At 47.6% G+C, this 15,885-nt stretch overlaps 1 protein-coding gene across 1 annotated transcript in view; it reads left to right on the forward strand.

The window, feature by feature from the left end:
- The window catches only part of MGRN1 (mahogunin ring finger 1), a 50,401-nt gene that overhangs the window by 26,051 nt on the left and 8,465 nt on the right, over window positions 1–15,885 (forward strand). Inside the window, 7 exon segments of the mRNA XM_066330136.1 lie at window positions 128–245; window positions 3,277–3,343; window positions 6,218–6,270; window positions 8,484–8,531; window positions 11,580–11,648; window positions 13,563–13,722; window positions 15,437–15,546. Coding sequence (XP_066186233.1) covers window positions 128–245; window positions 3,277–3,343; window positions 6,218–6,270; window positions 8,484–8,531; window positions 11,580–11,648; window positions 13,563–13,722; window positions 15,437–15,546 — 625 coding nt within the window.

Raw genomic sequence — 15,885 nt, forward strand, 5'->3', positions numbered from 1 at the left:
CCCTGCCAGCTCTGCCCTTAGAGCTGCCACTTGTGATTCCTGAGAGGCCGACGGGCGGGAGTGAGCAAGAGCCGAGCAGGGAACAGTCGTTTGTTACAGCCAGTTTTCTTTTCCCCCCTTCCTTCAGATACAGCACAAAGAATCCCTCTCTGCAGTCCGAGACGGTTCATTACAAGAGAGGGGTAAGCCAGCAATTCTCCCTGCCTTCCTTCAAGATTGATTTCTCAGAGTGGAAGGACGATGAGGTAAGTGTCTGCTCAGTGTCCCCTTCTTTCCACACCCTGTTGTCCCAGAAGCACTGGCCTCTGTTTAGTGCCATGAAGTTACGGCTGGAAGACACTTTCTCCCAGATCCTCTAGTGTGCCCTGGGAGGAGCAGTATGGGAACTTGGCAGGCAGATCAGGCCAACTGGGAGGAAATCCAGAGAAGTGACTTTTGATACCACTGATCAGCTGATTTAGGAGGGTGGCTGCAGAGATTGACACTGGAGGTTTTCCTGGATAACCTGCTTTCCTTGGCCTTCCTCTCCCTGCCAGCCAAAGAACTTGTGGGAACAAATGTCTGTTGTGATCTCTGTTTTTGTGGGGTTTAGTTTTAAGATTTTGGGGTTTTTTGAATGGTCCTCTAGGACAGTGGTCTCCAAAGTGAGGTGCATGCAATACAATTCATTGAGGTGTGGCAAGGACTTCAGAAACACATATATATAACCCACAGATGATAAACACACACATTGGGAATATGTGCTCAAAACACATTACTGATGGGATAAATAGTCAGAATAGTTTGGAGACCACTGCTCTGGAAGAGTCCTGTTCTGTTAAAGGGCCACATCCTGCCCTATTATCTGTAGCAGTGCAGTGTTGTAAAGAGATATTCTCCTGCTGGGGCAGATTTACACTGGTGTATCAGTGCTGAATAAGGGAATGTTTTCCTCTTCTTAATTTAACCCATAACTGCAAACAGACCAGGGCTTGGTTTAAATTAAACTTTGTGGCTTTTCTACATGCCAAGATTTGTGGAGTCCTGTTAATTTTGGTATCTTTGGTGTCTGCAAAATTCCAACATGAGCAGCAAGCCTCTCGTTTCTGAGCCTTAAAACTTTGACCCAAGGGATTCCCCTGTACATGGCATAGGAAAGGAAAGCCTTGGTCTTTCCCCTGCTCTGTGAAGAGTTGTGATAAGAGATCTCAAAGGCAGTTGTTCTGCAGCTACTGCTAATACATTTCTTTTTGTGGACCTCTCTCCCAGGAAGTGCACACTGATAATGGTGTTCATTTCCTGATCCAAGCCTATGGAAGTGTATTGTGTATGTGAACCTTGCTAGATAACTCTACCTATTAAAAAAAAACCCAAAAACCAGAAAAGAAGAAAAAAAGGGAAAAAAGGGGAGAAAAAGTAATCTTTCATGTATTTGAAGGATTGAATAGCTATTGTCCTGAAGTTACAGTTACAGTTATAATCAGTCCCGTGCCTTAACAAATGCCATGGTGGTTACCAAGAGCCTGCAGAGTCTGGTCTCCTGATGTCTTGGCTTCTCTGCCAATAGATGATTTCACAAGTTCAGCCTACAAAAGCCTGGAAGAGCTGCTTTTCAATCCCTTCTGTTGTCTGAGAGAGCTCAGTTCCCTTTCTTCTTAAAGAATTGAGAAGCTTAATTTTCACTTTTGTTCCTGTCAGCAAGGTTTTAACTCAAGTACTAAAGTCATATCCCTTTGACAGCTTAAAGGAAAAGTGAGTTTCCAGCTTGCTCTGCTTGTTCTACTGCATCCTCCATTTCCTCTTTTTTCATTGGTATTACTGGGAGCTGGAAAAAAATGTGGAACAAGCACTGTGATTCCGAAGAGTTTCCCCTCCCATGTCAGCTCTGTGTTACATACTGGTCCTTGTCCTAAATCTTCCTAACTGGCCACCAAAATGCAGCACTTTTATCTGAGACAGCTGGCAGTGTCTTAGCTGTGTACAATTGACATTTCAGATTTCTTTCCAGCTTTGTTATTGTTGTTATTCAAAACCCCCAGATTTATTTCATATTTTTGCTCAGTGTAATACTCGGATATGACGTAGGTCTTGGCTGGGGAAGAAAGGAGACTGATGTTAAGTTGGGTTGTTCCATGAAAAGCTTTATAAAAGTTCACTTTATCTTCTTCATTTACTGATTTGCTTGGAAATTACAGACTATGGCTTGGGTTGAGTGAGTTGCATTCAGGGCCCTAAAAGTGAATGTGAAATGGGGCCTTAAAGAGACCTTTTGTTCAAGGACACTAGAGTTTACATGGTAAAGCAACCTCAGTTCTGTGATATGACTTTCCCTTCAAATGGTTTATCTTTTGGGGGACTGGAGCAAGTCGGGCTGCAGATGATGTTTGGGCTGTGGCAAAGTGATGGAAGCCCCAAAGCACTGTCTGAACGGTGCTGCAGCACCTGCAATTGGGTCTCAGTTTTCATAGAGAAACTGAAAACAGATTACCTGGAGCACTGGGGATCAATGGCATCTTTTTTTTTCAGTCTTGGCAAGAGATGAGACAAAACATCCAAGTTAGTAATTAAAAAAACCCAACAGAAATCCAGTTCCTGAGCCACTTCCATTCCTGGCTTAGGACAGTGTTTGTAAGGTTGCCTTTTCCTTGTGTTTCTACGATGACACGGAGCTTTTGATGTGTTTTAATGAAGTGTAGGGCAAAGGGAGAAACTGAGACTGTTTCCCTTGCACTCACATTTTCACTCTCACCAATGAGAAGCTCAAGGCCCTGCATTTCATAACATGCCAAGAGATGAAAATCTGTTTCCTTAAAGTGTTGTGTGAGCTGGAAGTTTTGCAGACTTCCCTCTTATGTCTTCAGGAACTTCATACCAGAGCCAGAGCCTCTTTGTGGTGTTGTGAGCTTTATGTGCTGCTGTGCTAAAGCAAATATATCCTGTCGTAGGTAGGCAAAATTGTGGCACTGGATATATTTTGAGAAACTTGTCCTACTACAAATCACTCAGAAGACTTTTAGGACACATGAATTAATGAGCATTAAATACCATTTGGAGTTCAAACTGAGATCCTTTGCCTGGCTTTGCTGGTGTTTAGTGCCGCGTCAATGTGTGGCTGTTGTAGTTGACTCCCTTTTTAAATTGGCGCCTGGAATTTTAAATCCTCCTGTTGTGTCCTTTTGAGACCAGGAGCTGGGGGTGTGTCAGAAGGGCCCTCCATTGAACTAACATGATCTCCAGTGTTGTCTTCAGGCAAGTCTGGTGTGAATTGTGTAACCTCAGCTCATTTCTTTCCCTCAGCTGAACTTTGACTTGGACCGTGGCGTGTTCCCTGTGGTCATCCGAGCAGTGGTGGATGAAGGGGATGGTAAGAATTGATGTTCAGTTCTCATAGTCTTCTCCTGGCTCTCTCTGAGCTTATGTGAGCCCTTTTGGGACTGGCCTCCTTGGGAGCCTTTTCAGAATAAAAATATTTCAGGAGTTCACCGTAACTTCTCTTTATTAGAAGGGCCAAGCTAACCACATAAAAAACATGCTTTTAAAAATAGCCTTCATTTTTTTACAGGAAAAATGACCAGGTATTTAGTGTTGGAATAGTGTTTAGGAAAGCTCCTAGCTCTGCCACCAGTGCCAGGCACACAAATCAGAGCAAATTGCATCCTTGCTTGTTGGATTTTGCTTTTGCAGTGTATAGGTCAAACAGGGTGGAGCTCATCTTTTCTCCCTTTTGGAAGGGTCTGTTGTCTTCCTAAAAATCTGGAAATGGGCAGAGAAAAGGAAATGGCTTCAAAATACTCAGGTCACTCTTCAGCCAAATGCAGCTTCATTCAGCAGTTTGAAATTATGCTTTTTCTGAGGATGTTGAATGGTTATAATAAAAGAGCATAACCTTTCAGGAGAAATAATTGTTGATTATTTAAAAATAATAACTAATCATAATTTGTAATTATGATTAATTGATGATTATTTTTAAAGCACACTGCTGTTTTGGAGAGGGTAGACCAGTGAATATTTAGATTACTACTTCTGGATTATTACTCACCTTACATGGTATTTCCCTTAGGGGATGTGTGCTTTTGGGCTCATCTGGAGTGTCAGCAATGAACAGGGCACAAGGAAGTCACATTTTCTTTAAAACTGGAGACTTTTATGGTTAGCAGGACCAGCATTTCACTTCTGTAACTTTTTGTACAAAATTTAAGGTAATCAGAAAAGAAAAAAATCCATGTTGGTCACATTGTTCAGGTCAGTTGCTTGCTCAGTTTTTTATGTTTTGGATGTGAAAAAGCCCAGAAACTCATTACGTAATTTTACAGTCTTCCAAGCAGACAGAAATAGAACTGAACAAGCCAATTTAAAGTGTGACTAACAACGCACAGTGCAACATAAAGGAAATTACTTCTAAAGTGACTCTATTTTTAGTGATTTCAGGCACCATTAGTAAAATCGACATATATGTGTATTTCTTGACCATAAATATAAAACAGCTTCCTCTGTTTATGGAACTTCTGGCAAGGTGTTTATACTCTCTAACGTTGGGCATGTCTAGAAGGATCAAAAATAGAGCAGGAGGCAGTATGGGAAGCATGCATTTATGCACATACCATGCCAGTCTTAGCCAATAATGTGCTTCCATCTATTTTAATAACCTAGAAAACCAACTGCTTTTAAATCCCCTCCTGGAAAGAATATCAGCACAAAAATGTGTGACATTTGAGCGAGATTTGAGGAAATTGTGTATTTTGGTTCTTTTTTTTTTAATCATGGGACTGGAAGGAGCTGGTGTGGTGTGTTTGCAGCACCTGGAAAATCACAGCTGGCCTGGAACTACTTGTGTTAAATAAGGTCGAATAGTAAATTAAAATAGCAGTCAGGGAGATGTTGGTTTGGACTGAGCTCTGCTCCATTGCTAACAGTGAGATTGTTCCCAGGGAGAAGCACAGAACAGAAAGGAAAGGTGCTGCACAGCACAGGTCACACCACTTTGGCCACACACACACTCCTGGAATGCACAGAGGACAGGAATTGTTACCTCTTCCTTGGCCATTCAGACTGAGGGAAAGGAGCTGAATTTTGTTTACTCTGAGAGACAGAGCAGCCTTGCTCTTGGCTGGCAGTGAGAGGAGCAAGCAGATGAATTCCCAGTTTTAACCCCCTTTTCTGCATTTCCCTGTGCTCCTGATTCCAAATTGCCATGACCAACCTGTTTCCCAGCAAATCTGGAGGCAAATCTCCCCTCTCTCACATATGGCTGTTTCCAAACGTGGTCTGTGTGCCATAGTCCAGGGAATGGTTCCTCTCTTGCCTCTGCTGTTCTGGGAGCCCAAAGGAAGCTGTGGAGCTCCTTTCCCTTTCAGACAGAGCAGGAGTTGCTTCCTTGAGCTGCACCTTCCAGGCAGGGCTGCCCACCAGCTCTCCTGCCTGTGCTGAGCACAGCCCTCATCACTCTGAGATGGATGAGTGCTTCCATGCCTCCCTTCCCTCTGTGACTCCTTCACAAACTCTGTCTCCCATTCCATATGATGAGTCTGAACAGGATTCAGGAAAAGGCTCCAACCAGCTGGAGCTGAACAGAATCTCAGAGTCCTGAGTGAGAGAGACTGGGTTGTACCTCGCCTCCTCTTCTCTCTATTTGCTGAAGGAGCCAGGAATGCAGTACTGAAACCTCTGACAGCCCCTTCCCATTGCTGTGGAGCCCTCAAGGGAGCCCCTCAAGTTTGGAAGAGAGAAAATGCTTGTCTTTGGGGAAAGCTGGACAGAGATGTTTCAGTGTCTGAAGTCAGTATGAGAAATAAATGTTTTATAAGCATGTTGGACTAGACCGAAATAAAATGATAGGTAACAGGGCTGGAAATGTAGCCAATTGCTGTGAAACCAGATAGATCTGTGATAAACTCAGGTAATTAAGCCCAGGAATTTCAGGGGACAGGAGAATCCCACTGAGTGCTTTGTTTTACTGTCCCTTTCCAACCTCTGCTAACAAAGTGGGACAGTTTGGAGCACCCAGGACAATGAAGGCATGGTTTTGTAGGGCCCTCCACAGAGCCCAGTAGGGTTTTGCCCTTGCTCTGTTCTGAACCAACCTGATGACAAAATAAGAAAAGTTCTACATGCAGAAGAAGATGAAAATAGAACAGATAGGAGCTCAGAAATTTTTAGTGGACTAAAATTCAACTCAGGGTACTTTGATGCTTGTGCCGCTTGAGAGGTTTAACCAGTTCTGCCCTTTCTCTTTTTGCAGTGGTGGTTGAGGTCACTGGTCATGCCCATGTTCTTCTGGCTGCATTTGAAAAGGTAAATGAGGGGTTTTTTATCCCTCTGTCCCTGTTCTTGTGTATGTAAACATTTCCACAGGTCATTAGTTTGTATTTGTGTAACACTTGGCACAGCGGAGTCCTGACCTGTGACTGGAGTTCCTGGGTGCTGCTGTAGAACAAAGAATCATTTGCAGCAGCTCCTTTGCAGCCTGTAATTATCATTTGTACCTGAGCTGGTCACTCAGGGAATGGCAGAGGTGTTTCCTGTGTGTGGAGAGGGTGTCTTGCCATGGAGGGTGGAAGGTGTTGGCCATGGCTGCTGCCATGCAGTTTTCAAGGGCTTCATGATTTTTGCAGAACTGGATCTGCTGTGTTCAGACCCTGTTGCACCATTGTTAGGCCTGAGTTTACACACAGGACCAAGCCTTCTTGGAAGGATTGGGATGCATCCTGTGTAAAGGCTGAGTTCCACTACTTTTGAGTGTTTGATGACCCCCTGCCTGCATGGTAAGGCCAAGCTGTGTGCACAAGCCTTGATAACAAACTCTCTTCCCTTGGTAACTGGACCCTGAAAACGGTTCCAATAGCCATAGCTGGACCTATCCATATCATAACCCTGTTGTGTCTGATTGTGGTGATACCACAGACACATTTTCTGGGCAGGTGATATTTGTAGTGACATGCTGAGGTGAAGCAAGAGCTGGAAATGTAGAAGGGAGCAGCATCAGTGCTATGCTGTTGGAAATTCCCCACTTCCCAGCTGGCAGGTGGCTGACTTCTGTATCTCAATCTGCCTGGTTCCTGCCAGGTCCTAATTCTGTTCCTCTGAGGTGGATAATGTGGATGGTGAGAAGCTGAGTCAGAGGGCATGGCAAGCACAGTCAGTCCTAAGGAAGCATATGGCTGGAGGATGCTCTAAGTGTTGTATGCTGCTTTTTTTGTTGGACTTGGTCTGTGAAGAAAGTGAGTTTTCCTCTGTCAGAGATGAGATGGAGTCAGCTGCAGCACCCCTAGGTAGGACCAGGGCAGAGATGTTATTGTAGTTTCCTCTGGCTGATGTGGAAAAACAACACACTGGAATCTTACAGTCATAGTTCAGCCACTTGTAACTTCTCATCTTCCACTGAATGCCTAAAACAAGATTAAAATCTCCCTCTTAATAAAAAGTCACAAGACAAAGTACATGTTAAATTCCTCATCCTCCCTATTTGTTAAAACATATTCCCCCATACTTAAAGTAATTGCAGCTTTTGAAGTGTAGGTCCATAAATCCAGGGGAGGTCCTTGATAAATGAGCACTGCTGATCCCCAGAGCTTGTTCAGAGAAAAAACAGACCAGCAGGACTTGGTAACTTGCTATTTGTATGTATCTTTAAGATCAGAAGACTAACCTTGATCCTGTGTGTAGTCTGACCTTGCAACTCCTCCAAAGGAGGAAACTCGTTTGCTTGAAAACAGGACTGTTTTGTCTCTGGTGTGATGTTGTTGTCCCTTCCTTCTGAGACTCCTTCTGCAAACAGATGCAGGTCTGCAGCTGTTCACAGGACCTGCTGGAGCATCCCCTGAGTCTCCTTTGCTGCCCTCTAGTCTGTGGCAGGGGCGTTGGTTCCTTTCAGTTTAGTGGTCCTTGTGGATAATGGGGAAAGTGGAACTGGCACACTACTCCCACCACTAATTCGAGCACCAGGCACCAGAATTGTTCCAGCTCTGCCTGCTGCCACTGAGCAAATGAAAGGCTCACAGCTCTGAGGATGTGAGCACATGGGACTTGTTTCTGACTCCATCCAGTGGACAAACCTTGTTCTCAGCCTCATGGCAGCCCCTTGCTCTGTGTCAGGGCTCTGGCCTGGAGTGACTCTGTCACTTGGTGTTATTTAGGGTGCTAACAAATATCCCCCTCCAAGTCTTGCTGGACTGGCTGAAGAAATGTCTGCACCCAGTTGGATTGCTTGCAACCTGAAAGCATCCAGTGTGCCAGGGGAGTTTTGTGTGGGTTCTGACCCACTTCAGCCAGGTTTAATTTGAGCCAAGTCCACCTGGCTCCACACTGGAGCAGACCAGTAGCTCTCCAATACCTTGTTCACTAGCTCTGCTGGGAGGGGACTGCTGCCATCCAGGCTGTCCTGCTGATACACACCCCACTCTCCCCTTAGCTAGCAGACACCAGCTCTGAAACGAGCTCATTCTGATTTGTACACTGCAGCTATTTAATGCTTTAATGTCTTTTTTTTTTTTTTTTTTTCCTGCTAGCACGTTGATGGAAGTTTTTCTGTGAAACCTCTGAAACAGAAGCAGATTGTAAGTACCTGTTTCCTTTCTACTCATGGTTAAAGACTTGCTGGTGTTCCACAGGTGTCTGGCTGTACCCAGTGGGAAGGTTTGGTGTTACTGAGAGCCTGAGATCTCACCTCCTTAGCTCAGATGTGGAAAGCAAAGGCAGAGAGGTGCTGGCAACCCTTAATTTTGCCGTTTTGTCCCCAGTCCTGGTATGGTGTGATGTGCAGAAGCTGGGTAGTGTCTTACCAAGACTGAGGTTGCATCCAGTCCTGCATAGCCAGAAATACATAAGCAACTGCAAACTGCTAAGAATTTCAGCTTCTGAAAAGAAATCTGGTAGTGATTCTGCTGCAAGGATCACCTTGAAGTGTCTTCAAGAAAGAGATGAAATTTTGGTGGCCGATTCTTTCAGCTTTAGCTGTGTGCTGTGTTTTAGCTTTAGATGAGTTTCACTTCATCTGCTTACTTGATAGCTAGGGATTTCTGATTTGAATTAACTACCTTTTGCTACCAAGAAGGTCATTAAGTGCCTTAATAAGACACTGCTTGGTCTAAGATGTTCATTCCAGTCCCTGTGTAAGAAGAGACCTACAAGCACTATCAGTAATCATAGCTCAAGGATGGCATTTGGAAAAACACAGCACCACTGAAAACTGAGATACCATCTGCACCCTTAGGAGAAGAGAGGTGTAGAGTCTGTGTCTGGAGTAAACCATCTGTATAACGTTGTACATTCTTTGCCATCCCTGCTTTTCTTTTGCCTTCCCCTCCCTGCCATTGCCAGGGTTGTGGGGTATCTTTTCATGGGCATTGATCAGGAAGGAGCAGTGCACGAGCTGAACTGCTCTGTGCTGAGTTGTAGTGTAAGCACCAACCTGTCTGAAGAAGTCAGCATGGATGAATACAAACAGGTGGATCAGCAGAAAACCATGACTTGGCCAGTGGCTCTGTGTGCATCTGCTGAGGCTGTAAATAGCAGCAGAAGCCTTTGGAAGGATAATGTGGTGTGGGATGGGTTGGAGAAGCATGAAGGTGAAGCACTGTGTACAACCACCTGCTCCTTCTGAATTAGTCCCACTCTGAAAACTTAAGAGTTCTTCCCAGGAAGAGCTTTGTTGGACTGCTCACCCTTTCCCTATTGGGACAGAGGCGCCTCAGGATTTTTAGAGGGAAAAAGTCAAAAGGAACGCAGACTCCTGCAGAGACTTGGGCCTCTTTCTTCCTGACCTCTTCTGTGCTTTGAGCTGACAACTTCTGCACTCAGTCACTCATCATGATCCTCTGAGGAGTCAGGATGTTGGAACAAGGCTCTCTTTAAAATGCCAAGTTACAAAAGAACATCTCCCACATAATTGTTCCTGAACTTCCTGGGTGAGTTGTGAGCTGCTGCAGAGGGTTTTGCTCAGCAGTCCAACAGCTGATCTCATTGCCATGAAATGCAGGCCTAGAACAGATTGTCTGTGAGCTGCACACTGAGTTACACAGGGAGACAGACTCTGGAATTAGTTTGTTATCACTGCTGTGTCCCAGCTCAGAGCATTTCTGAACTGGCAAAGGGGCTGGGTACAGCCAGCTCCTGCCCCCACCTTGCCATGTGTCATCTTCTGCAGCACTGGAATGCCATGGCAAAGCCACTCCTCTTCTGAGTGGTGACAAGAGGAGAGGAGGGAGGCCAGTTTGACATGGAAATTATGGAGGCCCTGGGATTGACCAGCTCTCTTTAGCACTGGGGGCCTGGTGGCTTGGCTTCACTGGGAGCTGGACAGCTACTGGAGATGGCAGGAAAGTGTTTCCTCCCACTATTTGTGAGATGTGCCTGTTTGGTACCTTGCAACCCCCTCACCCTTTTACCTGTCAGAAACCTGAGGGATGTGTTCTGTGGAGGAACACATCCTGCTCTGGAGAAGCTGCTGTGTAGCACCAGATCACAGAATCATTTAGGTTGGGAAATAGCTGCGAGATCATCGAGTCCAACCTGTGACTGTTCACCACCATGCCACGCAGCCCTGTCGTTCCTTGAACACCTCCAGGGATGGTGACTCCACCACGTCCCTGGGCAGCCCCTTTCAATGTTTAACAACCCTTTCTGTGAAGAAATTCCTCCTGGTGTCCAACCAGAGCCTCCACTGGTGTTACAGATCCTTCTGCAGAGCCTTCCTACCATCCGGCAGATAAACACTCCCACCAAACTTAATGTTGGCTGTGAACTTACTGAGGATACATTTGATCCTCTCATCCAGGTCATCAATAAAGATGTTTAACAGGACTGAACCTGGACTGCCTCAGTGCTGTAATTCAGCTGCTCAATAGGGTTTGCAGACAGCTGCCAGTGTCCAGAAGTCATGGCTTGGAGTTGTCCCAGGCTGGGGCTCTGAGCAACTTCCACCTGTGCCTCAAGCACCTTCTGCCACCACACCCCCAATTTAAAGATGCCACCAAGGGCCTGGGGATGGCAATAAATGACACTGCACTAATGTAGAATTATTCCTTGAGTGCTTGTCATGCTAAGGGACACAGTTTGTTTGTCCTCAGGAGCTTGACCTTATTCTCCCAGGGGATGAACAAGGAGATGATGTGCTGCCACTGGTGTGCCAGTAAGGAGCTGTTGGCACAGCCTGTCCCCCTCAGAGGATGAGCTGTGCCAACAGCTCCTTACTGGCACACCAGTGGCAGCACCATTTGAAAAAATGGGTGGAAGTTCATCTTGGTTAAAGTTAAGCAGAACCTCACAGAGGAGAGGACTGTAGAAGGCTGATTGCCTCTGGATTATTTGAGCTGTGGGTGTGTATTCCTGCCATCTGGGACAAGCAGACTACTTGTTTTTAGATGTTTTTGATTGCCCAGCTAGCCACTTTTGTTACTCTCTGCTCAGACCAGGCAGGATAGCCTCTACTTTTTGAGCAAGGAGAGACTCATTCTCTCAGCTGTCCTTTGCAGTATTTGTTTCTGTTACCTTTTTCATGTCACTGTAGGGGAGCTCTGGGTGTTACATGGACATTTGTTGGGAAGGTGGCTGTAAACCAGTAAGGACAGAGCAGCTGTCACTCCAGCTGTGGTGTTCTCCCCTAGGTTGACCGGGTGAGCTACCTGCTTCAGGAGATCTACGGCATCGAGAACAAAAACAACCAGGAGACCAAGGTAAAGGTGCCCAGGTCCCTCAGCTGGGGGCTTCCAGCCTGCACCTTCTGCTTTTGAGCTTAACCATGGGGATTGTCAGGGCAATGTGGAGGTGCTTCCCAGAGTCAAGTCTGTGTCATTCCTGCAGGCACCCAAGAAGCCCAGGGCTGACAGATCATCCCTGGTGTCAGGCCCAAACAGTCAGTGGAGTTGTGCTGAGGTAATTTTAGGCAGCATGAGGCTCTTGAGGATGTTCCCTGTGGCTGGGATTGCTAGGAGAGAAGGGCATCAGTGCCCCAGGGGTGTGTCAGAGCACTGGGTTTTAGGGCTTGTAGAGAGCCAGTGTTGCTGTCTCTCTGCAGTCAAGGCAGTCGTGCCTGCTGTCTGTGCCTTGCTCTTGTGACTCTTTCATATTCTGGTTGGGAATTCTGCATGTTCCTGTAGTGTTTCAGAGAACTGAGCTCTCTGGGGTTTGCCAGTGTCCAGGGACATTCCTCTTGCATTCCCCAGCAGGAGGGAGCACAGCACCCCTAAGGGATGTATATGCAAATAACATAACCAGAAACATTTCCCATCTTGAGGGAGGAGCTGCTGCTGGATCCCAGCCTGCTGCACAGCCCTTCACATGTTGTGTGACTCCTTTATTCTTCCTTTGGCCTTTGTAGAGCTGCCTTTTGCTGCCACCTGGGCTGTGGAGTGTACCCAGTGCTGGCCTTGGGATCACACTGCTCCGGGGTGTGGAGTCTATGATTTGCACACAGTGGAGTAGCCACAGAGCAAGGCAAGCAGGATTTCCTCTCCAGTGCCCTGCCCAGAGCATCCTGTGATCCCTTTCTGCCTGTGCCAACAGGTAGCACCTGAAGGGGCAGGAGGGAGAAGTCTTTCCCAAGATTTTTCTCAGGCTTGAGGGAGGGAATTAACAGAATTGAGGGTTTCTTTTTGGGCCTTCCAGAGTCTTGTGATGATTCTCGTGATTCAGCAATCCCATGTTCCTGGCCGGTCAGACAAGTGGCCTGGGGCCATTTTTGTTCTTCCTTTTTTAGCAAACCATGTGAGTGGGACAGCAGAGAGCCTGCTCTCCCTCCAAAAAAAAAAGGGCTGGGTGGGGATGTGGCAGCAGCACAATTGTTGTTTACACTGAGGTTGCCCATGGTCTGGCACATGTTAGCCCCATGTGAAGGTGGAGGGTACCACATCCTGGGTCATCATGGAGGGCTCTGGCACAGCTCCTGGGATATCAGTGGGGAGACTGTGGAGTTTTCTGGTGTCAGTCTCGTGGTTGGAGTGTGAGTTTCTCTCCCAGCTTGTTCAGTGGCTGTGATCCAGTTTGTGAGGCTCTGAGAAAGACAGGTGTGAAGCACATTGATGTTGCATAGGTGCACACTGAGCCTTTCACCAGGGGAGCTGTGGGCAGGTGAGCACCCTGGGCTGGTTCTGCAGCTGCATCAGAGCTTGTGCCAGCAAGGGGATGCAGGAGAATCACTCACTTGCTCAGAGGACCTGTGGAAGTTGGGCTAGACATGGCTGGAATTACAGGCAGCACACAATTCCTTTTGGGGCTGCTCTGTCTGTGGGGAAGAAAGGCCAGAGTGCCAAAGAGTTCACCTCCCTATTGACCTTTGAGCCACCAGGATGGGAGGCAGGAGCTTGTTCTTGATCACCCTCAGTCAAGGGGATCCCTGCCACAAAATGGGTCCCCTCTGAACAGAATGTGGCTCTGGGGATGGACAGCTCTGCCATGAACTTACAGTGCAGTGCCCTGAGAGGAAGGAGTGTAAACAGCACTTTGTAGGGTACAGTTTACTCTCCTTGAGGAACCCCTGCAAAAAGAGAATTTCCAGATTTCTGAGTGGGAAATTCCCCCAGGCTCCTGTCCCTTGGCAGCTTGGCACGGCCCCCAGCACTCCCATGCCAACCCTTTGCCTCTCCTTGCAGCCTTCAGACGACGAGAACAGTGACAACAGCAACGAGTGCGTGGTTTGCCTGTCGGACCTGCGGGACACCCTCATCCTGCCCTGCCGCCACCTCTGCCTCTGCAATTCCTGCGCCGACACCCTGCGCTACCAGGCCAACAACTGCCCCATCTGCCGGCTCCGTGAGTGCCCTGGGCCCTCCCGGCTCCCGAAAAGGCAGTTCAGGCTGGGAGGAGGAGCCTCTTTTAGCTACCACACCCCAAGGCATCTGGAGAGACCCGGCCCCTAGGATAAATGTCCTCAGACAGGAGAGGAGAAGGGCTCTCTGTCCAGTGCCTCCCTGGCCACTCGCCCTCTCCCTGCGGTGGATCTGAAGGTGCAGGTGCTTTGGGCTGTGCCATGTCCGCAGTTCTTGTGTTTTTGGTGCAGATGATGGAAAATCCCCCAAAGGAAGGGATGGAGAAGCTTTATCCTGAGGGTATCTGGGTGAGAGAGCAGCCAGCACCACTGGAGGGCTGTCCAAGTACATAGCATGGCTTTTTAAAATCTTCTGACAACGTTAGCCAGATTTCACCAGGAGGCAGGGATGAGATAACAGTCAGTTTGCAGTGTTTTGCTCTGCCAGGAGTTACAAATGCTCTGCGAGGAATGCTCTGCCCTGCATTGCTCAGCTCCCAAACGATGGAAGAACTTAAATACATGTTTTGACACTCAGGTAGCATTTGCTGAATTCTGTGTTTTTTCTCAAAAGCACAGAGGCACAGGAGGCCCTTCAGAAACTTGTGGTTTTGTTGGAAGGGGCAGAGTGTGTGTTTTACCCCCTGGTCTCTGAGGTATTTGATTGCTTCTAACTGACAAATCTCAGGGAAAGAAACAATGAGCCTAGGACAGATGTTTGGCCTGAGAAATGAAGTCCAAACAGTTTAAACACGACAAAGAGCAGTAACCAAAAGCAAGATCTCACTAGAGGAAGTGCCAGACAGCTTTGACTATAAGTAGCACACCATAAAACACAGGAACAGCATTGTCTTATCTACAGGCTGTAGGAGAGTAGGTTGTATTTGTTTGGAAAAGGCCCCCATCTCAGACTTCCTGAGAGTCTGCTTGTGGGGAGTGCAGAGGCAGCAAGGATAGATTTGTACCTCTGTTCTCTGGCTCTAGGCTGATCTTGAACGGGCTGGGTGCAACAAGAACTAGGGAGATGCCTGGCAAGTTCTTACAGCTGCATCAGAACAGATGTCTGGCTCACTCGTATGTACCCTTGGCACAGAGGAACAAGCAGTATTAAAGATCTGCAGATAGAAGTGATCTGCAGGGAGTGGAGATCAAAGCTGTGGTGGTGGGAGGACTAAGGGGTGGCTGTGCTGGAGACAGGAGTACAGCCACTAACTCTTCAGCTACAGCTTTTCACCACCACAGCTGGACCCCAGGGCTGAGGTTTGTGGGGTTTGAGGGAACCCAAAGGGGTTTTAGTGAGTCCCCACCCAACCTGTAGCATGCAGTGCACTCCTGAGGCTGAGCTCATGGGTTTTTTTACCATGATTTTTTTTACCAACACTGTGTTGTTGTGACCTATCCTTAAGGGGAACTTTTCTGGGCCTCTACACTTGTACAATAGCTGAAGTACACTGTCCATGACTGTACTGGGGCAGGCAGTTCCTGTTCTCCATGAGGGCTCTGTGCACCCAGAGTTTTCCAGCCAGCAGATCCCTTCCCTGTGTAGATCAATGGAGTGGAAGCCCGACCCCATTGCTTGGCTTTGGGGCGCTCCGTGGCCCCACTCCCCGTGCACAGGGGAGCTCCCTCATGCCAACAGTGTGTCTGTGGCAAGGCTGGGAGCTCTGGCAGGGCCTGGCCCTGCTGGGCTGGGCAGTCACCACCTCCTGTTCTCTCCAGCCTTCCGTGCCCTGCTGCAGATCCGCGCGGTGAGGAAGAAGCCGGGGGCTCTGTCACCGGTGTCCTTCAGCCCTGTCCTGGCACAGAGTGTGGACCACGATGAGCACTCTGTAAGTACCTGGTGACCCCTCCCTGTACAAAGCCTGAGCCAGCAGCTGGTGGGTGCGTGTGCTGTTTGGACTGATGGCTGGTGGTCCTGGGACCTCAGGAGATTTGGTCAGACCCTCCACTGAGGGCTTCCCAAGCAGTTTTTTTTATTAACCTGCTGAATTAGTAACACAACTGGATTGGAGGAAACAAATCCACAGGAATCTCAGGATGAGGTTTCTTGTTGCCTGACCCAACAGAAAAGCGGCAGACTCTGGGTATGCCAGGCTGGGAGCTATGAAAACAGGGCAGAAGGGTTCCAGTTTGACTGGCACACACATCTCAGCAGCACACAGATGAAA

Source organism: Sylvia atricapilla, chromosome 15, assembly GCF_009819655.1.
Source record: "Sylvia atricapilla isolate bSylAtr1 chromosome 15, bSylAtr1.pri, whole genome shotgun sequence".
NCBI lineage: Eukaryota > Metazoa > Chordata > Aves > Passeriformes > Sylviidae > Sylvia > Sylvia atricapilla.